This window comes from Colias eurytheme, chromosome 32 (genome assembly GCF_061535395.1).
Source record: "Colias eurytheme isolate Ceu_HAF_F1 chromosome 32, ilColEury1 Martin Lab GWU primary, whole genome shotgun sequence".
Taxonomy (NCBI): domain Eukaryota; kingdom Metazoa; phylum Arthropoda; class Insecta; order Lepidoptera; family Pieridae; genus Colias; species Colias eurytheme.
In genome coordinates, this window is record NC_143011.1 from 5974952 (window position 1) to 5999022 (window position 24071).

General features: G+C 36.3%; 1 protein-coding gene across 1 annotated transcript; it reads left to right on the forward strand.

Annotated features, from left to right (window-relative positions):
- Positions 1-17094: 17094 nt before the first annotated feature.
- On the forward strand, positions 17095-17792 carry LOC149895240 (uncharacterized). The gene is made up of 2 exons (XM_090119208.1): positions 17095-17635; positions 17731-17792. The coding sequence occupies exons 1-2, from the start codon at positions 17095-17097 to the stop codon at positions 17790-17792; spliced, it is 603 nt and encodes a 200-aa protein (XP_089975334.1).
- The last annotated feature ends 6279 nt before the right edge of the window (positions 17793-24071 follow it).

A 24071-nucleotide genomic window follows, 5' to 3' on the forward strand; every position in this document is an offset into this window, starting at 1 on the left:
CCCAGCTAACATGATCAAGCAAATTATTAAGTTTATTGTTATCTATTTTTCGAATGACTTTAACGTCACCCTGTACATGTGCTAATGATTGTCCAATGCACGACAATACGATCATACGGTGATCAGCCATTGCAGTGCCGAGCGCGCCCGAGTACAGGTCTAACAATTGCGTCCTTACAAAAATGTGATCGATTACGCTACGCGTTATTATTTGGTTTCTTATTTCAATTCTTGTATAATCGGTTATAACACTTGTTAGACCGCACTCGGCCATGCTATTTATGTAAAAATCTTGAATGTTACCCTTTATTTTTATATCTATGTTCATGTCTCCTAAAACAAAAATATCTAAGTGTTTAAAAGGTTTACTAGATAAAAGATCCTTTATCTCCCTTACGAACAAGTATTTACTTTCGTTGGGTGGCCTATATATTGCACAAATTGTTGCAACGTATTTGTGATTAGTCGTTAAATGACCTAATGACCTATTCACAGTGATTTAAAGTGTGATGTTTGAATGTAAATACGTGAACGTTCCGTATGTATATTATAATACCGCCACCTTTTTTATTCTTACGTAACTTTTTGTGCATTATATAGCCATTTACATTGAACATATTTGCGATATTATCTTTAATGTTTACTTCAGTTAATATGAGAATATCTATTGGTGAACATGAACTGTTTATTAATTCTAAAACATAACAAAAATTTTTAATTAGTGATCTTACATTTATATGGACTAAATTTAACTTAAATTGAGATTTCGCTAACGATGGAACATTTTTACAAAATGAGTTATATGTACTACAATTAAAAAGTTCTAAATTATTGCTTGGGATATTCGACTGAACTATGGTGACCTACATAAAATACTATATCTATTACCGCCGATGATGTGCTGGTGCTGCCTGGTTGAGGAGATTTTCAATGTCTGTTTCGCTTCTGATCACAATAGGTTTATTATTCTCTGATTTACGGATTAATATATTCCCATTCTGGAACCACACATATTTATAATTTGGTGTTAATTTTTGCTTAGCTTGCCACAGCAGGGTTTTATTCGCTTTAGTTAGGGCTTTGCGTACTATCACTTTGGTTTTAGCTGCTGGTACTGCTTCATCACATACCACCTGTCCCACAAGTACCTCTCTGCGTCTGGAAGCACGTACCCACATATTACATAATTCCTCCTGTTTGAACTCCAGTTGAATACATCCATCCTGTCCGTTTCTTCCTTCCAGGCGCTTCACGTTGGAGATTCCTTCTTTGGTTAGATTTAGGTTATCAGCTAACTTGTTACATAAGTCATTAAGGTCTTCATTAGGACGAGACGGAATGTTGGCAACTTCTATGACGGTATCCAGACGCTGCTGTTCCATATAGCGCACGTGTTGTTTTAATGCATTTATTTCTAGATCGAGGTGTGAATATGTGCGTGTACTACGCACGAAATGAAACTTCTTTATGACCTTATTTTTTCAAAAAAAATAATTTACTATATGCAACTTTACAGAAATATGTCGAATCACGCGTGATAGGGATAAGAAAAAAAATGGTGCGTAACGGAAAAATGTCACGCTAAATTTTTTTTCAACCCCGATAAAGAAGTTTCACTTCAAAAACCTTCAGAAAACCTGGATGGGTTTTTCTTTTCTCTATGCAATTAAACAGACATTATCTGACGATAGTATGTAAACTGTAAAGGCGCTATTAACCTTAAGATTATTTTCAACAGTCTTAAATCTTAATATCTTTACATTGAACGGACCCAAACGTCGATGAGATAGTTAAAATAATTTTAAAGCAATCAAGTTACGTACTCAAACTTAATCTAGACCCGTATTCCAATCATAACATTTATCTTAGGCCAGCTGTTTATTTGAACACGCTAATTATCTGCGACATTGTATTATGAACTGCCTAAATAAGGACCTAATAAATTCTCCCAAGTAAAAATTCAAAACTAAATGCCTCGATTTACCTTTTATTCGATCAAAGTAAATCTGTAACATTTCATAAAACTTCATATCGTAAAACTGTATACTGTGAATTGTTCACAACTTTATTTTAAGAAATTACCTCAAATATCACCTTAAATAAAACCTACGAAAAGTTTTTTTTTTAAACCTCTAATGCACTAGTTAAGGCATTACTTTTCGTTTTTAATCGAATAGCAATAAGGCTGTCTTTGTGTAGCAATTAATTGTTATTTGTCAAGGGTTATAGCCTAAATAAAAACTAACGCAGGTAGTTTAAGAAATTAATGCGGGTAGTCAAGAAACTAACGCGGGTAGTTAAGAAACTAATTTGAAAGTAATTCGCATACTGTTTTTGTTCTGATACACGGACAAGTGAATGTTTATTGTTTACGTTCGATTGAAGGATCTGGATGCAGTGTACCAATTAATGTGCTTTCTTTGTTAGTGTTAGCTCACAAAATAACAAACATTAAAGCAATTCGTTACTTAATTTATCTTGATGGCAGTGCTTACGCCACAAAGTATTTTTTAAAATTACGTGAATTACCTACTAAAGTGAACCCGTCCCTGAATAAGTGAAATAGGTACTGTTAATTTATCACTGCGTAACTAAGATGGGCTGAATGTAATGGAATAAGTTTTAACTAACTACAAAACCGTAAAGCAATATCGCACGACCTAATAACAACAACACTGCGTAAATAAGTTGAGTTAAATGTAATGCAATACGATTTAACTATACACTGGTCTGTATGCTACAACTTTTAACAAAATCTAATCGTTACATTCGGTACAACCTGTAAATCAGCACTGTTTTTAACCGACTTCAAAAAAAAGGAGGAGGTTATCAATTCGGCCGGTATGTTTTTTTTTTTTTTTTTTTATGTATGTACACCGATTACTCAGAGGTTTCTGAACCGATTTACGTGATTCTTTTTTTGTTCGATGCGGGATGGTGTCGAATTGGTCCCATAAAAATTTTATTCGGATAGGCCCCGTAGTTTTATTTTATGAGCATTTTTGTCTGTATTTGTAAATGTTGCAAGTGCAAGTTTGAAGTCGGTTGTTTTTAACGCAGTTATTGACTTGTTGTGCAGCATTTTGCCGCGGCTGTGACCATTTTCCTCAATTAATTTAAAATAAATTTTGTAACTAATGTTTTTGGCAATAAATTTCTTTTTCTTTCGAATAAGTTACTTGAAGTTAACTACATTTTGAAAACCTACTTTCTTTATCTTACTGTACACTCAAAGTGGAATGTTATCTACTGACCGGTTTTGTATGAGATTGAAGGATAGTTGCACGACACGTCGACACGTCGCTCTGGTTCCGGTGATCTCAGGCTCGACGTGTTGATGGTAGTGATGGTAGCGCGACGCCCGGCGTGATATTGCGGTGCCTGGCGTGGATGCGCAACGCCTGGCGTGGTGTCGCGGAGCCCAGCTTGGTGCCGCGGCGCACAGTATGGATGCAGCACCACATGGCGCCACGCATGACGCTCGACGCTCGACGCATGATGCTCGACGCATGATGCTCGACGATCGACGCATGATGCTCGAAGCCGGACGCTCGACGCAATGGCACGGTGCACGACATGATGACACGGCGCTGCTCTCGATGATACGGCTTCCGACGCGGTGATGCGAGCGGCAGTGTCATCCGTGCAGCGCGAGGCGAAGTTGCCACCCTGCCCGCACATAACGAGCTCTCCCTTTGTCTCCGGCTGCTCAGTGACACGTATGCTCGTAGATCTGTAGGATGCTTCTTCCCGTTGAAACTGGATCGAAGTGCCACGTGGTTGCGGCGCTTTGACTTTTAATCAGGTTATCGTATATCGTATCGAGGTTATCGCCACGTGTTTTCTCATTTGCTCGATTTGATCCCAATTCTGATGTCGGAGCAAGGTGTAGATTGTGAATCTATTTTCAAGCTGTGGGCGTTGCGTTGGGTAATCGAGCAAAGAAACACCTCAAACTCAATCATTTCTTTATTTACCACCGATTCGGAAAGCAGTATCTACAGAGAAGAACCGGCAAGAAACTCCATAGTTGCTCTTTTAATCATGTCAGTTTTACAATACAGTCATTTTAAATACAATCACTTTAAATACAATCAATTTTAATAACCGTTACGTTACACATTTAAATTAAACACTAGCAGAGAAATGGTTAACAGTTCCTAGTAGTGGAAGATCCGAACTCTTCGATGTTCGAATGTGAAGTGCCGTCCCGAGGGCGAGCCTTCACGGGCTCGACCCGGTACAAGCATGAAGTAAGCCGCCAACTTCACTGTGCTGCCACCTCCCTGGAACTCGTGCTTAGAGTCGTTTTACATCCGCGCTATTGACCGTCTCCGACACGGCCATCCTGCGCTGAACACGTCCTCGTGTTTGTGGGTGCTGTAACACAGAAAACATCTCGCACAGTACATGCTCTTCGGCCAATCCTGACAAATTTTTACAATTAAACTCTGATATTTAATTTTTAGGCTTTTAAACCACAAAACTGAAAAACTAAATCCTTATGATCACTTAGTTGTCCGTAAGTCTATCAGTCTATCTATCAAGACCTTTGAAATTCATATCGCATACCATCGTCCCGTTAAGCTTTGAAAAGTTATAACAGTCGATCAAAAGATAGCAGTTTTCGACATTCGCAGCGGACACATGGAATCGATACCTTCAGGATATTTCTTGTGAACACAGAATCATGAAATTTGTACAAGAAACGTCTTATAGCAAAGAATCTCATAAAACAAAATTTAAGTTCATATGAAAACACTAAACAGGTTTTTTTCTTAATTTGAATATCCTAAAATAATTTCCAACTTCAACCCTTTGAAATTAACCATTTTGATTAAAATAATGAAACATTGAATTCTGATCATTTCAATTAAATTTATGAACTACTACTAAAAGAAAATAACGCATAAGCGACCAAACACCACTTTCACTGCTATTGTCATCAGAAGATCATTATTAAAGTATCACAAAAAAACTAGAGCATGAATCTTATCCGAGGCCTGTGGCTTTTCACTAAGCCCATCATCACACACGCATTCCACCGAATGCCAACTCTGGCTTTTCACTAAGCCCATCATCACACACGCATTCCACCGAATGCCAACTATGGCTTTTCACTAAGCCCAACAACACACACGCATTCCTCCGAATGCAAACTCTGGCTTTTCACTAAGCCCCACAACAAACCTCATGTTTGTTCCACACGCATTCCTCCGAATGCCGAGTCCCACGGACTCCATATTCCATATCTAATGGTCTCTACAAGACCCAACCTCCGCCAGCGTCACCCGCGCACCGCGCATCCACGGTTTACTATAAGCAGCTATCTGTACTCCTAATAGCAGACGCCGGCTTCAACGGACTACGGTAATACCGCGCATCCACGGTTTACTATAAGCAGCCATAATCCCCTTATAGCAGACACCGACTTCAACGGACTACGGCTACGAAATGACTACTGGCACACTGACCAATCGAACTAAGATTCACCGCTATCACTCAACTCAAACTCAAGTTTCAAACATTAATCAACTTCAAGTGGTACTTGGCCCTCAGGCATTCTCAATATATTGACAAAGTGAAGTTACCCGAACATTGTATAAACAACATCTTTCTTTTCAAAGTGATTATTGGTGTTTATAGGATTCAATAGCTCAACAGTTAAAAAAAAGTGAAATCTTATCTGAACTGAATATTACTCATCCAACAGTATATTAAAACTCAAGTTATCTCCTATACAGCCATACTGACAATCATGTGTCCCCGTACGCCATTTCTCACACTACATTGCTACGGTAATTCATCTCGGGATACCAAAATAACTACCATCCTGCCTCAGCCCACACTGACCTTACAGGGTTACCATACTGCCCCGGTCCTCCTGACCGGTCAGAACACACATCTACTATCCTGGACCTCATGCCAGATAGAACACCACCATCCTTCGATGAACTACATTACCATCACAATATTATTTCACGCAACACACATTTACTTCACAACGTACGAGACAACACAACCATCAGTATGCTACAACTATATATCGTCGATGTACGTACGACTATGTATTTGGGCTTAGTGAAATCACATATAAATCACATATGTATTGTGTTAATTTTATTTATTACGGATTCAACATCAAACAACTCTACGGTAAGTATCAAGGTGCGTATTAACTATAGAGCTATTATTTATTACCTTACCTAATACCTATAGGTATGTTATAGCTAATTGCTGCTGGGCGCTGGCTGCGATTTCGTCCATGTATCTACTGAAAGGTTTCATGACATAATATGAGCACAGGGGAATAAAATAAAAATACCAGTATGTACATCCAAAAATATTTATTTCAATTATTACAAATTATCCTTAATCTAATTTTGAAAATCTAACACTGAATTAGATTCCTTACAATAATATTATTCAAATTAATAACAAAATAACGTATTTTACGGCTAAATTAATATTGAACTAATTATGTAGTTAAAACACGAAAGCGCATTACCTTGTTATACCAGCTGCATTAACCAAAAATTTTATATGATACAATATTTTCAACTGATATCGAAATGTACGAAAATAGTAATAATGTAATTGAACTGAGAACATAATATTTTAATATTCAGACAAAGCTGTATTGTTTCGATATACGTAGTTTTTATTGTAAACTGCACATATTTTCATAGAAAAATACTGTAAAACAACAGATGATGAAATTTTCAAAGAGAATAAAAAAATACAAATTTGCCGCGCAATTGACATTAATTGACAGTTTTAAAAGTTTGTACCTATAGGTAATATTAATAGAAATAATTATCGAGATTTAAATGGCTCTACACGAGATTTATTTTGTTTTTTTTTATTACTATACTTCATAAAGACACAATTAACTCGTACCTACTCGTAATACGATACCTTGGAGTTGGAGCGAAAATATTGTTTGTAATAATTTGGCTAGGTAACTTATTATTGAAATGAAAATAATAATTAGAAAAATGCATTGTGAAACCGTTTTAAGCAAAAAACGTTTCGATAAACGAATTATGTTTTTGAATGAAATACAAATTATTGCATGCTTTTAAAATACAAGACTTAACTATCTACTAATGAAAGTTTTCATGCATTTTGTTCGAAACACGGTAGGTCAGCCGTGTTTTGTTACTTTAAAAGTGATGTAGGGGCTTGTTATGTGCGGGTGTAATAAAAGATGTAATAACTACGCAAAGGTTATATTTCGTTAACTACATATATATATTCGTATGTAATTAATATTCGACCTAATGCGACCAACCCGCGTCCCGACAAGCCCTTAACTAACTGTGCATAACGCACAAACTGTTTATATACGAGTTACCGTGTGAACCTATGGTGGGAACTTTCTTAGTAGGTACTACACTTGAAATATTTCGGTAACTCGTAAATTGGCTTGTCGTCGCTACATCATTCCCCCCTTAAAATAAAAAGGGTATACAAGTAAAAAAATCTTACAATAAAATTAAACAATAAACAAAGGGGTATATATAAAGTGTCGCTATATAAGATTACAAAATGTTTACAATATAAAGTATAAAAAATGTTCACAATATAAATCAATCATAACGTATACAAGTGGTTACAGTTAACACCTAATTTCGTTAAACTATTTATGTTATTACAAAAACTCGGTTGGGTCTTCTAAGTGGCGTGCGATTATTGTTACACGTCAATTAACACTTAGTAACGTCAACATTTCAAATCTCAATACGTTCTTTACACTTGTATCGTTTAATATTACAAAGGCTATTACTATACACTCATAAGCCATAAATCAAAAGTACTTAAATTTCTAAGTAGTAAACATTTCAATCGAAACTCAACACAAACATAAATTTGAAATACCATACTTAAAACGTTAAACAATGAACTCGTTTCAAAATTACTTAAGTTCTATTATTTATTAAATACGATGTGTTGATTAGTAAGTATTTATTATACATTTCTAAGAAGACTTAATAATACTTATAATCATCGTAATTCTAATAAATATAAAATAGTTGAAAAAATTACAAATACAATACTATTACCTAAATCGTACTGGTAATCGTATAGCTCTTCCACTACGCGTGGTATGTGTATTAGGCAATTCGCTACTTGGAATTTGTAACGGAACCTCAGTATCTGCCCCAGATGTCGTATCACTATCATCATTCAAATAATATGCAGGTTTTAGACGGTCTACAGATATACTAACTTTCCTGCCAGTCATTTGAATATAAAATACCTTTTCCTCTAGACTCAACACACGATAAGGACCGTCGTATGTTGGTTGTAAAGGCTTACGTACTGCGTCGTTTCTTACAAAAACATAATCGCACTTTTGCAAATCGGGGTGAATAAATATGTTCCGTCTTTCATTCTGCCTAATAGCTACTGACTGATATTTCCTAATAGAGTCTCGTAATTTACTTACATACTCAAGACTGCTATCTATTTCAAAACTCGATTTTTTATCGTAATAATCACCTGGTAATCGTAAAGTTGTTCCGTACGTTATTTCTGCTGCGCTTATGCCGGTATCACTTCTTACTGCTGTTCTAAGTCCTAGCAACACAGTTGGTAATTCCGTAACCCAAGAAGATGATATATTGCATAAGCGAGCCGTTAATGCCGCTTTAAGCGACCTATGCCAACGCTCTACCGCCCCGTTACTCTGTGGGTGGTAAGGTGTCGTACGCAACTTATTAATACCTAATAACTTCATTAGTGTAGCAAATAATTGACTTTCGAATTGGCGTCCTTGATCGCTTGTTAGCTTTTTCGGACAACCGAAACGAGAGATCCATCCTTCATATATTACACGCGAAATCGTTTCAGCAGTTATATCTCTCGTAGGAAAACATTCTGGCCATCGCGTCCCCCTATCACTATGGTTAGGCAATACGTCCTAAAACCTTCGGGTGAAGTGGGTAAAGGTCCAATTAAATCAACATGAATATGTTCAAACCTATCGCACTGCAGAAACGATCCTAAACCTGACATTGTATGTCGATTAACCTTCGATTGTTGACATTCAATGCATGTTTTAACTTTTAACCCATTGGCCAACGTGACGAATCATATTTGGCCAATAAAAACGATTTTGAATCAATTTGCGTGTAGTCCTTATTCCGGGATGACATAAATTATGTACACTATCAAAGGCAATACGTCGAAATTTATCAGTCAAGTAGGGTCTAATTTTATCATTATCTAAATTACAATAAATAAATGTACCACTTTCAGGTAACATTATTTTCTTTAACCTATTATTAGCGTCTTTCAAATTAGATAATTGTAACATATAAGAATCTTGTTGTTGATCCTTAGCAAGTTCTGCATAATCTATTACAGTGGGACAACTTATTGTTGCGACTCGTGATAACGAATCTGCAATGACATTATCTTGCCCACATACGTGCCTCAAATCCGTTGTGAACTCACTAATGAATATCAAGTGTCGTGTACGTCTGGGTAACTCTTTCTCGCTATTTACTTTAGAAAATGCATAAATTAACGGTTTGTGATCCGTATACACCGTTAACTGTCGTCCTTCGACCATATTCCGAAAATGACGAATAGCTAAGTAAATTGCTAATAACTCCCTATCATACGTACTATACTTGCGTTCAGTCTTAGATAGATTCTTAGAAAAATAACCTACATGAGTATCCGATGCGTCCGTCATAAGTGCGAGCGATGCATCGGCCTTAGGGTGCTAAAAAAATCTGCACTTTATAAACAAAAATATAAGTTGAGTTACCTTGGCGATAATAAATAACCATTTATACGGTCGCCGTAAACTAAGATCTAAAGTCATTAACTTAGTACCAAATGTCTTAATTACACTAAACTACACTTTATAATCACTACACAGTACACTCACTCGCGGATTGGTTATTTTTCGACACTGGTAAAATTATTAAAAGTCGGCTCTCCTGCTGCTTCTGCCACGCACAAGGTTGACGATAGTACAATCTGGCGATATGCTTAAAGCAGTAATGAAAAAACATAGCCAATTGGGATTTTTCTGTTTTGATATCCCTGCACGATCGCGACTTCGGGATGCGGAGCGATGCGCGCGATTCCCATACCTTCGACCACTAAACGATCTGCCTCTCGAGCCTGCACATTCCAGCTGGTTTACCCGCTGCTTTAATTGTGCTAACTGCTCGAGAAGGTTTAACTGTACCGACGAAACTGCTCTAACTGGAACTGCCGGATTCATTTTGAATTAAATTTTTATTTAATCAATAAATTAAATAATCACACAAACGAAATCTATGCAATTCACTATAATAATGTTCACTTTTCGTCGGGGGTCACCAATGTAGGGGCTTGTTATGTGCGGGTGTAATAAAAGATGTAATAACTACGCAAAGGTTATATTTCGTTAACTACATATATATATTCGTATGTAATTAATATTCGACCTAATGCGACCAACCCGCGTCCCGACAAGCCCTTAACTAACTGTGCATAACGCACAAACTGTTTATATACGAGTTACCGTGTGAACCTATGGTGGGAACTTTCTTAGTAGGTACTACACTTGAGTCTTATACGCGCCGCTACGCTGACCGGTTCTGCTGTGCAATACATCTCGTGCAATAATTACAATGTCAAAGTGTGATAACTGTAACAAGGGCCTAACGAAAAGAACACCAGGATTGGAATGCAGCAAGTGCGGAAAGGTTGTTCATGCAACCCAATCATGTACTGGACTGTTTAACAATACCTCAGTCATGAACCACAGATCCTCGCACTCCGATTCCCAATTTTCAATGCGATACGATGGAGTGTCGCGTGATATTGCAAAAAGTATTGTTATCGAGGGTACTTATAAAATTACTTAAAATTAATTAAGTTTAGGTAAGTTGATATTCAACTAATAATCCATCGTGCTATTATCTCGAATAGCCTCCTGGATAAGCAGGTAATTATTAATTTTTTTTTTTTTTTATATTAACAATAGGCAGAGGTTTGGCCACAATCCCACCTGATGGGAAGCGGTGATGTGGCCTACTTGGTTGCACGTCTGCCTAGAAGGAGCCTATTCACCCTGGCTTTGAAGAGGTCCAAGTTGTATTGTTTAGGAAAAATGGTGTTAGGGAGTGAATTCCATTGCTTAGCTGTTTTTATGATGAAGGAAGACTCGAAGCGGCGAGTTCGAATATTGGGGATATCCACAATAAAAGGATGATATCCTTCGGAGCGCCTCGAGGTACGATTATGAAATGGAGATGGAGGAATTAAATTGTGTAATCCATACGCACATTCTCCGAAATGCAATCTGTAGAACACCGAAAGACATGCCACCTCACGACGATGCTCAAGACTCTCAAGATCCTAAAACAAAGTCGCTTTCTCTGTCCCTATGTCCCTTTGTACGCTTAAATCTTTGAAACTACGCAACGGATTTTGATGCGGTTTTTTAATAGATAGAGTGATTCAAGAGGAAGGTGTATATGTATAATAATTAAATTAAATAGTGGAGAAGTACTGTTATTTTTGAGGTTTCTAATGTGATGCCGTAAATAATTACATTTTTTCCTCTTACCTACATTGCAAACGCAGGCTAAACCCTACGAGTTTTATCAAAATAATGTACTAAGTATTGAAAAGGTCTACAGAAAAGTCCGTGATGGTATATATTATGTCTATCTCTTATGGATAACCCACAATAACTTTCTTTTGTCATTTACTTTAAAAATTGCGGGACGTAGCGTTTGCGGCGGTACCGGCCGGCCGCCATTGCACCCGTGCGAAGCCGGGGCGGGTAGCTAGTTTATATATAAAGAATAGTTTATGAGCAAACATAAACTACAAGTATCTTTTGCACATGATATCCCTCATAGAAGTGGACTTCATCACAGGGCCGTAGCTAGTCGAATTTGAGGTAGGGCAGCGGTTCATCATCATTATCTCCAGCAAAATTAGCCATAAGAGGTTAAAAAATACTAATAGCAGTACAGGCTTCTATTTTGATAAAATAAATATTGTCTCAACTTACTTGGTTCCTCCTCAAAATATTCTTCATTACTTAAGCGCGACATATTTAATTAATAGAGTTTTGTTTGATTTAACAATTAAATGAGATTATCGTGTTTAAAAAAATACTCTTGAAGAGGGTAGACGTGAATTAAAAGAATTCTAATTACGATGATCTGGGATCAGGAGTTGCCATTTGAAAAAAAAAGAAGAAGAAGAAGAATTACGATGATAGTCATGGCTAAACTGTGAACACGAAATGAAATGAGATAACTAAATAAACATTTAATTAAGTGTACAAATTGTATTTATCCATATAAAAATTCGCCAGTGTGATTCGTTTTTGGTTCAAGCAGTCACAAAATTCATCGATTTACCTATACTTTATATAATTATCTGTGTTCAGAGTATTCGGCCTGATTACCGGCTGTATGCCTATTTACCTAATATGTAGTATAAAAAATTGTCCCTGGAGTAGCATAAATGGCGAAAAATCGCCTACGTTGGCAACACTGATTAAAAACAAAAATTAGCATCAAACTTGTGTTTAGCTATCGGTTTAAATGTGTGGGTTTGGCGACAGTGGTTTTCATATTAATAATTATGACACTATAGCACTTCTATTTGTTTTAATTGCTCCGAGGTTTTTACTGTTCTGTGCCCGAGACCAGTGTTGCCAGCAAGACTAACATAAAATTTGCTAAATGGCTGTTAAAATTTTGCCAAAATTTTGCTAAAGGATTTATAATTAAGCTAAATATTTTGCTAAAAATTTTTAATGTCAAATAAAACGACATTTTACTTAAAATTTTATATATCCAACACATTTATTTACACATAATATGTAAATAATGACATCATAAATAATAACATCTCTTATTCGAGTGTGTTATTATCAAATAAAATATTAATATCTTGGTCTTCATCCGCAGCCGATAATGTTGACGTAGACGTGGAAGCCTCATTGCCAAGACTATATATTTCCTTGGTGCCTATAGAGCGCAGTACATTATCCGGAACTGTGTAAGAGTAGCAGCATTTTCCTGCCCTCTTTAGGTCGAATCTTATGTATAAAATGGCATTTAAAGTTTTTACCGACAAACGGTTGCGAAGCTTAGTTTTGACGACATTCATTTGGCTAAAAACACGTTCTATTTCCGCGTTGGAATGTGGTAGTGATAATAATGATATTGCCAGCTGTGATAAATCTGCAAAAGGGTTATTACCAGCTGCGTCTTTATAATCCATTACTTCATTCCAGAATTCCAAGGTGGAAGTTGTGCATGTCCATGAAATGTCGACTAAATTTACGTATGCAAGGTAGCAAAACTGTAGTTGGTTCCATATGGTTTAACTTTTATTATATAATATTTTATATGCTAAAAAATAAGCTATATGCTAGACAACAAATAAAAATGCTAAACAATGTAAAAATATGCTAAATTTAGCATAAATTATGCCAAATTGGCAACACTGCCCGAGACGTTACTCTAGAAATCGAAATCTGACATCAGTAATCGAATGCAGTGAATAAAAATCATCATAATAATAAATGCGTTGTGTTTTTTTATTATACTTGCCCTTTTTTTGCTCCTTAAATTTACGAAAGAAAGTATACTACTTTAAAAGGGATTCGCTTGATGAATTTTAAAATTGACATGTGTATCAAGTTCGAGCGACACATGTTTCTAGTCAGTATCGATTAATTCACTATAATCGATGTTTCACTTTCTAAGCAGGTTACCTCTCTTCGAAGATAAATTTGATAGACGTCAAAATTCAAATCAATGTTGCGTACCTACAAGTTGCGACTTGCGTATTTTGGCTGTTTGGGCGTTTGGCATGGTTTTAACAGTTGACTGTTGAAGATTATGAAAACAAAGAAAATAATAAGGTTGATGGTTCATAATAATTTCATATCGCCGATCTTCTCATTACAGAAAGTGCATATATTGCTATTAATTATGTTCAGTCTTGCAAGGTGTGAAGTGATTTATTGGTTTATTGTGGCCAAATCTTAATCTGTTGATTGTGATGATAAACTCACGACTAGTTACATCCAGCTCATCATACCAAGGTCTTCTCTGTAAATCTTCTTGAATATTTCCATACCATTTTCCTTTAAATTTCTGATCCTACTTCCAGAATTCTAACCACGTACTATTTAACGAGACATTTACATCGGAATACTCTACTCTACTACTACTACTCTTACTACTACTACTACTCTTTCAAATAAACTCACCCGCAATTTTTTACTTTTTGTCAAGGTGTACAAGTTTATAATATTATTCTAAAACGTTAGAAGTGAATTGTAAATCCTTTGAAATAAATGTATCTAAATCTAATTTACTTTTTGGTTCTTATTTGATTAACTTTTCATCTGGGATTGTTAATATATTATATAATATAAAAATTTGTGTGATTTATTGGTAGGTATACTATCTGCACACCTCACTCTTTCAAATAAAGAAATAAGTAATTACTTATGTATTCAAATTCACATTGGCGTCCATATATTCTGTGCCTCCAGTGAATAAGGGATTCTAATTCAACCAACTACTATTAGCTACTCCGTATGTCTTTTGGGTAGACGGAGGCAAATAGGATTTTTATTCCAACTTTATCATTTGATATTTTGAAAATGTACGTTCGTGTACGGTACATTTTCATACCGTCAGAGTCATTTTGCAGATTATAGTGGTGCAGCACTGAACACTGTCTATTAGGTGCTGCTGACCGGGCCTTCAGTTCCGCTTTCCAGAATACCTTCACCCTTCTAGGTGCTACTACTACTGAAATAGCGGTACTCTATCGCGTCGTTCAGGTCTCTAACTGACAGGATTTCTCATATTATCGTAACAACCTCGCTCGTTCTAACGAGAACAAATTATCGCCAAGGAATTCTGCTGCAGGATAATGGCAAGAGAGATTTTAAGCTTAACTATGCATTATTATGTTCAGGAATATGGTGGATTTTGAATACTATCGTCGTCTGAAAGTATCTCCTTTCGATTAACTTCATTAAGGATGCAGATCTGATCCCATCTTTGTTCCGTAGGAATGCTACGACAGTCTAAACGTTACACTGTACAAAGAAAATTGCCCTAAATATAGTCGGTTGTTCCAACATCCGTAATATGGCTAGCCTGCCTTGCTAGCCCTTGATTGTAACTGCTACCAATGGAGGCATTGCTCTTGTGTTGTCCACAGTTGTGCGAGTGCAAAAATGAAGAACTGAGCTCGTGGGGAGCTATGTCGAATGAATCTGTGTTAAGATTATGACAGTATAGGACAGTTAGCTGTGGATGCGAAGACAGGACATTACTTTATTCATCCGTAAACACGCGAGGCAGCCACGGACAGCGATATAGCAAGAACTAAACTAGCAAAGTTTAGTTCGCTTACCAGACTTTGTCATGTTTTAAATGCAGTATATCCTCTGTATAGCATTGCATTTATGACTATTGATAAACTTAATTCACCCGTAAACACGAGAAGCAGGCACGGATAGCGATATAGCAAGAACTAAACCAGCAAAGTTTAGTTCGCTTACCAGACTTATATTTTAAAAGCCGTATAGTCTGTACATTTCATTTATTGCCCCCCCCCCCCTAAAAGCAAAGAAATGAGAAGTCATTTGGCGGAGCTTTCTCGTAAAGGGTAGGGGTTCCAAGTTTAAAGCAGATACGAATCTAACGCATTCTCATTTCAGTCACCTGTCGCACCCACTGCACTCACACCTTACGCTGGCTGCAGCGAGGCTCTCCGCGAAGCCTTCTTACGGAGAAACATCCCATCGGAAGCTGTCGAACTAATGTTGGCATCGCTTTCCAGTAACACTAAGAAGCAATATAACGTAACTTATAAACTATGGTGGCAATTTTGTCTAGATAGAAATATTTCCAATTTTGAAAGTACAGTAGCGACAGTTATATCGTTTTTAACAAATGAGTTTAACAAAGGGGCTTCATATGGTACTTTAAACTCGCACAGGTCTGCCTTGTCTTTAATCTTAGGAAATAATATCGGGTCGGATGAATGCATAAAACGACTCCTAAAGGGAGCATTCAAATTGAAACCCAGTAATCCTAAATACAATAATTATTCTTGGGACCCACAATTAGTTTTGAACCATATCTCAAGCTGGTTTCCTAATATAAACATTAATTTGGAGCAGTTGACTAAAAAAATAGTAATTTTACTTGCGCTGTGTACAGCACAGCGGGTCCAAACTTTATCCCTTATCAATCTTAATAATATTTATTTCTCAGACAGTGGAGCTAAGATTTTCATAACAGACTTGATAAAAACTTCGGCTCCGGGTAGAGATCAACCCCTTCTTATACTTCCATACTTTAAAGAAAATATAAGTATTTGTCCCGCTACTGCACTTTCTGATTATATCAATGTCACAAAACATTTGAGGAATGAGGAGGACAATAGATTAATACTAACTTTTAAAAAACCTAATAAACCCGCCACAACTCAAACAATCAGTCGTTGGATCAAAAACGTGTTATCGGAAAGTGGTGTCAACATTTCAATATTTAGTTCACATAGCACAAGACACGCTTCAACATCTACTGCTTGTGCTAGTGTTGTATGCGTTGATAATATACGTAAAACTGCTGGCTGGACTAAACATTCCGAAACCTTTGCAAGGTTCTATAAACTTAATGTAGTTAATGAAAACGAATTTGCAGAATCAATTTTGCAAGAATAATGTTTGATTATATTTTTGTTAATATACAAAATAAAACTAATAATATCTATATATGTTTTATTCTAAACTTGCACCCAAAGTGATTCTTACAAAACTTTTATCTCTTAACATCTACATAGTAAATAATATCTGAAGAATGAAGCGATGAAATATACATCTAGAGCGAGGCCATCGAGAATCATGGTGAAGCACTTGCTGTCTCCCTTGATATCTCGAAGGCCTTCGATAGGGTCTGGCATGATAGTCTTATTGGCAAGCTTCCATCCTACGGTCTGCCTGCTGGTCTCTGCGCCTGGATCTCAGATTTTCTGAGAGACCGGTCGCTTCGGGTAGTCGTCGACGGCTGCTCGTCCGACCAAATGGCTATTAATGCCGGGGTCCCTCAGGGATCAGTTCTCTCCGCAACACTCTTCTTGCTACACATCAACGATCTGCTGAAACCCGGTATCTATGGGTACGCAGACGATAGCACTGTTGTGGAGAGATATGTATCCAGCGCGCGAACCAGTACGGCACAAATCCAGTCTCTACGAGAGTCGATGGTCGATCGCATGAACTTGTCCTTACAGGCGGTCTCCGATTGGGGCGATGCCAATCTGGTCAATTTCAATGCGACTAAGACCCAGGCGTGTCTATTCTCCGCTAAACGGAGTCCATTCCACCTGACTCCGACTTTCCAGGGTGTATCCGTGCCGATAACCAACCACCTCGAGCTTCTTGGCATTACCCTGACGCCTACTCTGAACTTTGGTTCTTATATAGAATCCAAAGCCCAAGTAGCCTCAAAAAAGCTTGGAATTCTGGCGAAGGTGAGACAGTATTTCAGCCCGGGACAGCTGCTCAACCTTTATCAAGCACAAGTCCGATCGTGCATGGAGTACTGCTCTCACCTCTGGGACGGTTCCGCCAAGTACCAGCTGGAGGCGCTTGAGGCGATAGAGAGGCGTGCCAAGAAGCTAATAAACGACGATGAGCTAGTAGGCAAAAAACTCCAGAGCCTCGCCCACCGTCGCAGAGTGGCAAGTTTATCGGTATTTTATCGGATACACTTTGGTGAGTGCGCTGCGGAATTGCACGATTTAATTCCGCCATCCCCGTTTTTCCATCGATCGTCGAGGCGCACAGACTCTAGGCATCGCCATATGGTGGATGTTCCATGTACCCGGACAAAGCGGTTCGGATCGACATTCTTCATCCGAACCGCGAGGGACTGGAACATGCTTCCTGAGTATGTGTTCCCCGACGAGTACAATATGGGGGTCTTCAAGCGAAGAGTGAACGGGTACCTTCTAGGGAAGCGCGCTCCATCATAGGCCACATCTCAGCTTACCATCAGGCGAGATCGTGGTCAAGCGCTTCCCTATCACACAATAAAAAAAAAAAAAAAAAAGAGATAAGAGAAGCCCGAAAACCATATTCCTGTATGTTCAGTTAATACAGGAAAAGTTATAGGTGGTCAGTGGCGATATTTTACGGCATGATATAGAATTTTAACAATTTCTATATCATATAATATCAAAATAATGTAGATAAATGCTAATGCTTCCTTCTAGGGAAGCGCGCTCCATCATAGGCCACATCTCAGCTTACCATTAGGCGAGATCGTGGTCAAGCGCTTCCCTATCACACAATAAAAAATAAAAAAAATAAATAAATAAAATACAATGAGCCGCAAAGATTTTATGAAAAAATTAAGCACAGATTTGAAGGTGCCTTGGATGCAAATACGACTTGTGGCACGCACTTTGAAGAGACTCTACGTGACAATAGCCCAATTTTTTCAAAATATGTGGTACCAGAGTATCCATAAAATGTTTACGAAAATGCAGGACCAAAGAAGTATCGATATTGCGGATTTTTTTCCCATAAAAAAGGCAAATTACCAAAGCACAGTGGCTAAAACGCTCATAAATTGTCAAGACTGGTTATAAATACTTTTTTTTTATGCGACTATTATAGACTATAGTATTATTGTCTTGATTATTGTAGTTAGATAATTTTTTTGAAAAAAGATTAAAAACGAGTTATTTTTTAAAAACTTACCCAATTATAAGAAGAAAATATAAGTTTAACATTTTTTGTTGGCTTTTTTTAGATGATTCAATTATCGTTCTGTATTTATATAAACAAAGAGTATAATATCATTAAATGCACTTAATGTGTTAACTGTATTTTTAATATCTATTGCAAAAAATAGTTAATTTCCATAGAAATATATTAGTATCCCAAGTTAACTGATAAATACCTTTTTTTAAAAATATAAAGATTTGTTGTTGCAGATTTATTGAAAAAAACGATTTAAAAATAATAAGGAATAGTGTGTGTTGTTTCCGTGCAGTATTCAATTAATAGACCAATAGCAACACGGCATTAATGCCAAACTGTCTCATGTCGTCACTTGAACCAATGACACTAAAAGAGTTGTTCCTTTATGCTCATGAAACTGTATATAATATTATGTAGTATTTAATAAACTATAATATTATGCTTTTAAAAATATACGTGTTTGTGAAAAAGTAAATTCTAGCCTATGTTCAAATAAAAATAGTAGGTAGCGTTTATTTCCCTCTGAGTAAGTAGTGTGTATTGTGTATCAAAAGTAACATTCAATTATGTATTGTGTTAATTTTATTTATTACGGATTCAACATCAAACAACTCTACGGTAAGTATCAAGGTGCGTATTAACTATAGAGCTATTATTTATTACCTTACCTAATACCTATAGGTATGTTATAGCTAATTGCTGCTGGGCGCTGGCTGCGATTTCGTCCATGTATCTACTGAAAGGTTTCATGACATAATATGAGCACAGGGGAATAAAATAAAAATACCAGTATGTACATCCAAAAATATTTATTTCAATTATTACAAATTATCCTTAATCTAATTTTGAAAATCTAACACTGAATTAGATTCCTTACAATAATATTATTCAAATTAATAACAAAATAACGTATTTTACGGCTAAATTAATATTGAACTAATTATGTAGTTAAAACACGAAAGCGCATTACCTTGTTATACCAGCTGCATTAACCAAAAATTTTATATGATACAATATTTTCAACTGATATCGAAATGTACGAAAATAGTAATAATGTAATTGAACTGAGAACATAATATTTTAATATTCAGACAAAGCTGTATTGTTTCGATATACGTAGTTTTTATTGTAAACTGCACATATTTTCATAGAAAAATACTGTAAAACAACAGATGATGAAATTTTCAAAAAGAAAAAAAAAATACAAATTTGCCGCGCAATTGACATTAATTGACAGTTTTAAAAGTTTGTACCTATAGGTAATATTAATAGAAATAATTATCGAGATTTAAATGGCTCTACACGAGATTTATTTTGTTTTTTTTATTACTATACTTCATAAAGACACAATTAACTCGTACCTACTCGTAATACGATACCTTGGAGTTGGAGCGAAAATATTGTTTGTAATAATTTGGCTAGGTAACTAATTATTGAAATGAAAATAATAATTAGAAAAATGCATTGTGAAACCGTTTTAAGCAAAAAACGTTTCGATAAACGAATTATGTTTTTGAATGAAATACAAATTATTGCATGCTTTTAAAATACAAGACTTAACTATCTACTAATGAAAGTTTTCATGCATTTTGTTCGAAACACGGTAGGTCAGCCGTGTTTTGTTACTTTAAAGGTGACATTCGAAAATGAAACAACGATTTACGGAAAAGCACAGATAGAAACGCGTTTAATCGAGATTGGGTATCTAATATTAAGATAATTGGAATACTTAATGAAAATAGGAATTGTAGAGACAGTAATAATTCAGATTAGTTTATTGATATCATATTAGATACTTACTTAGTTCGAGTGAACGCGTTTTTACAATTCGTTCTATACAAAGTATGTTTTTAACTAAATTTTCGAATTTCATCGTGTATTTTACAATAATTTTGAATGATTTGAATGCGAAATGTACTAATATATGATCAAACGAACTTCAGAGTGAAGTTTGATCATTATTATATGAATCGTTTCATTCGAAGATATTATTTACTATGTAGTTCCCTTTTTCAATGCTAGCAACTACGCACGCCTTTAGATTTTATTTTTTATTAATTGTGGGTATTACGACCTGACAAGTATTTGCTCGCTTTGTACGATATTCGTTATTTTTAGAGTCTGTAATCTTACAAAACTTTGGGTTAGGGTGTGGTGGGTGTTAATATCTTCGAATGAAGCGATTCATATAATAATGATCGAACTTCACTCTGAAGTTCGTTTGATCATATATTATATTTCATCGCTTCATTCTTCAGATATTATTCACTATGTAGATGTTAAGAGATAAAAGTTTTGTAAGAATCATTTTGGGTGCAAGTTTAGAATAAAACATATATAGATATTATTAGTTTTATTTTGTATATTAACAAAAATATAATCAAACATTATTCTTGCAAAATTGATTCTGCAAATTCGTTTTCATTAACTACATTAAGTTTATAGAACCTTGCAAAGGTTTCGGAATGTTTAGTCCAGCCAGCAGTTTTACGTATATTATCAACGCATACACCACTAGCACAAGCAGTAGATGTTGAAGCGTGTCTTGTGCTATGTGAACTAAATATTGAAATGTTGACACCACTTTCCGATAACACGTTTTTGATCCAAAGACTGATTGTTTGAGTTGTGGCGGGTTTATTAGGTTTTTTAAAAGTTAGTATTAATCTATTGTCCTCCTCATTCCTCAAATGTTTTGTGACATTGATATAATCAGAAAGTGCAGTAGCGGGACAAATACTTATATTTTCTTTAAAGTATGGAAGTATAAGAAGGGGTTGATCTCTACCCGGAGCCGAAGTTTTTATCAAGTCTGTTATGAAAATCTTAGCTCCACTGTCTGAGAAATAAATATTATTAAGATTGATAAGGGATAAAGTTAGGACCCGCTGTGCTGTACACAGCGCAAGTAAAATTACTATTTTTTTAGTCAACTGCTCCAAATTAATGTTTATATTAGGAAACCAGCTTGAGATATGGTTCAAAACTAATTGTGGGTCCCAAGAATAATTATTGTATTTAGGATTACTGGGTTTCAATTTGAATGCTCCCTTTAGGAGTCGTTTTATGCATTCATCCGACCCGATATTATTTCCTAAGATTAAAGACAAGGCAGACCTGTGCGAGTTTAAAGTACCATATGAAGCCCCTTTGTTAAACTCATTTGTTAAAAACGATATAACTGTCGCTACTGTACTTTCAAAATTGGAAATATTTCTATCTAGACAAAATTGCCACCATAGTTTATAAGTTACGTTATATTGCTTCTTAGTGTTACTGGAAAGCGATGCCAACATTAGTTCGACAGCTTCCGATGGGATGTTTCTCCGTAAGAAGGCTTCGCGGAGAGCCTCGCTGCAGCCAGCGTAAGGTGTGAGTGCAGTGGGTGCGACAGGTGACTGAAATGAGAATGCGTTAGATTCGTATCTGCTTTAAACTTGGAACCCCTACCCTTTACGAGAAAGCTCTGCCAAATGACTTCTCATTTCTTTGCTTTTAGGGGGGGGGGGGGGCAATAAATGAAATGTACAGACTATACGGCTTTTAAAATATAAGTCTGGTAAGCGAACTAAACTTTGCTGGTTTAGTTCTTGCTATATCGCTATCCGTGCCTGCTTCTCGTGTTTACGGGTGAATTAAGTTTATCAATAGTCATAAATGCAATGCTATACAGAGGATATACTGCATTTAAAACATGACAAAGTCTGGTAAGCGAACTAAACTTTGCTAGTTTAGTTCTTGCTATATCGCTGTCCGTGGCTGCCTCGCGTGTTTACGGATGAATAAAGTAATGTCCTGTCTTCGCATCCACAGCTAACTGTCCTATACTGTCATAATCTTAACACAGATTCATTCGACATAGCTCCCCACGAGCTCAGTTCTTCATTTTTGCACTCGCACAACTGTGGACAACACAAGAGCAATGCCTCCATTGGTAGCAGTTACAATCAAGGGCTAGCAAGGCAGGCTAGCCATATTACGGATGTTGGAACAACCGACTATATTTAGGGCAATTTTCTTTGTACAGTGTAACGTTTAGACTGTCGTAGCATTCCTACGGAACAAAGATGGGATCAGATCTGCATCCTTAATGAAGTTTATCGAAAGGAGATACTTTCAGACGACGATAGTATTCAAAATCCACCATATTCCTGAACATAATAATGCATAGTTAAGCTTATAATCTCTCTTGCCATTATCCTGCAGCAGAATTCCTTGGCGATAATTTGTTCTCGTTAGAACGAGCGAGGTTGTTACGATAATATGAGAAATCCTGTCAGTTAGAGACCTGAACGACGCGATAGAGTACCGCTATTTCAGTAGTAGTAGCACCTAGAAGGGTGAAGGTATTCTGGAAAGCGGAACTGAAGGCCCGGTCGGCAGCACCAGCCACCTAATAGACAGTGTTCAGTGCTGCACCACTATAATCTGCAAAATGACTCTGACGGTATGAAAATGTACCTACCGTACACGAACGTACATTTTCAAAATATCAAATGATATAGTTGGAATAAAAATCCTATTTGCCTCCGTCTACCCAAAAGACATACGGAGTAGCTAGTAGTAGTTGGTTGAATTAGAATAAAGTACCTATAGTTAAAATCCTTTGTTACTGACTGGATAAATTTGGCTCTTTTCCTATCTGACGTTCATATAGCTGTTGACTGCCTAGTGTTATGCACAAACACAATTATTATAAATAAGTCAGCCCGAGGCTTTCGGTATATAAGTTCTGATGTAAATAATAATTATATCTTAAAACCGAATTGATTAAAAGTAACGTACTTGGCTGTAGTAATTGCAGTTTTGGGACACAGATAAGCTCCTTATCATTTTAGCCATGCCTTTATACATAAGATGCCATTTTATACATAAGATTCGACCTAAAGAGGGCAGGAAAATGCTGCTACTCTTACACAGTTCCGGATAATGTACTGCGCTCTATAGGCACCAAGGAAATATATAGTCTTGGCAATGAGGCTTCCACGTCTACGTCAACATTATCGGCTGCGGATGAAGACCAAGATATTAATATTTTATTGGATAATAACACACTCGAATAAGAGATGTTATTATTTATGATGTCATTATTTACATATTATGTGTAAATAAATGTGTTGGATATATAAAATTTTAAGTAAAATGTCGTTTTATTTGACATTAAAAATTTTTAGCAAAATATTTAGCTTAATTATAAATCCTTTAGCAAAATTTTGGCAAAATTTTAACAGCCATTTAGCAAATTTTATGTTAGTCTTGCTGGCAACACTGGTCTCGGGCACAGAACAGT

Coding starts and splice junctions, on each gene's coding strand:
- LOC149895240 (XM_090119208.1), top strand. CDS start 17,095: ATGGCTATTAATGCCGGGGTCCCTCAGGGATCAGTTCTCTCCGCAACA. Junction 17,636..17,730: donor CTGCTCTCACCTCTGGGACG/GTTCCGCCAAGT, acceptor AAAAAACTCCAG/AGCCTCGCCCACCGTCGCAG.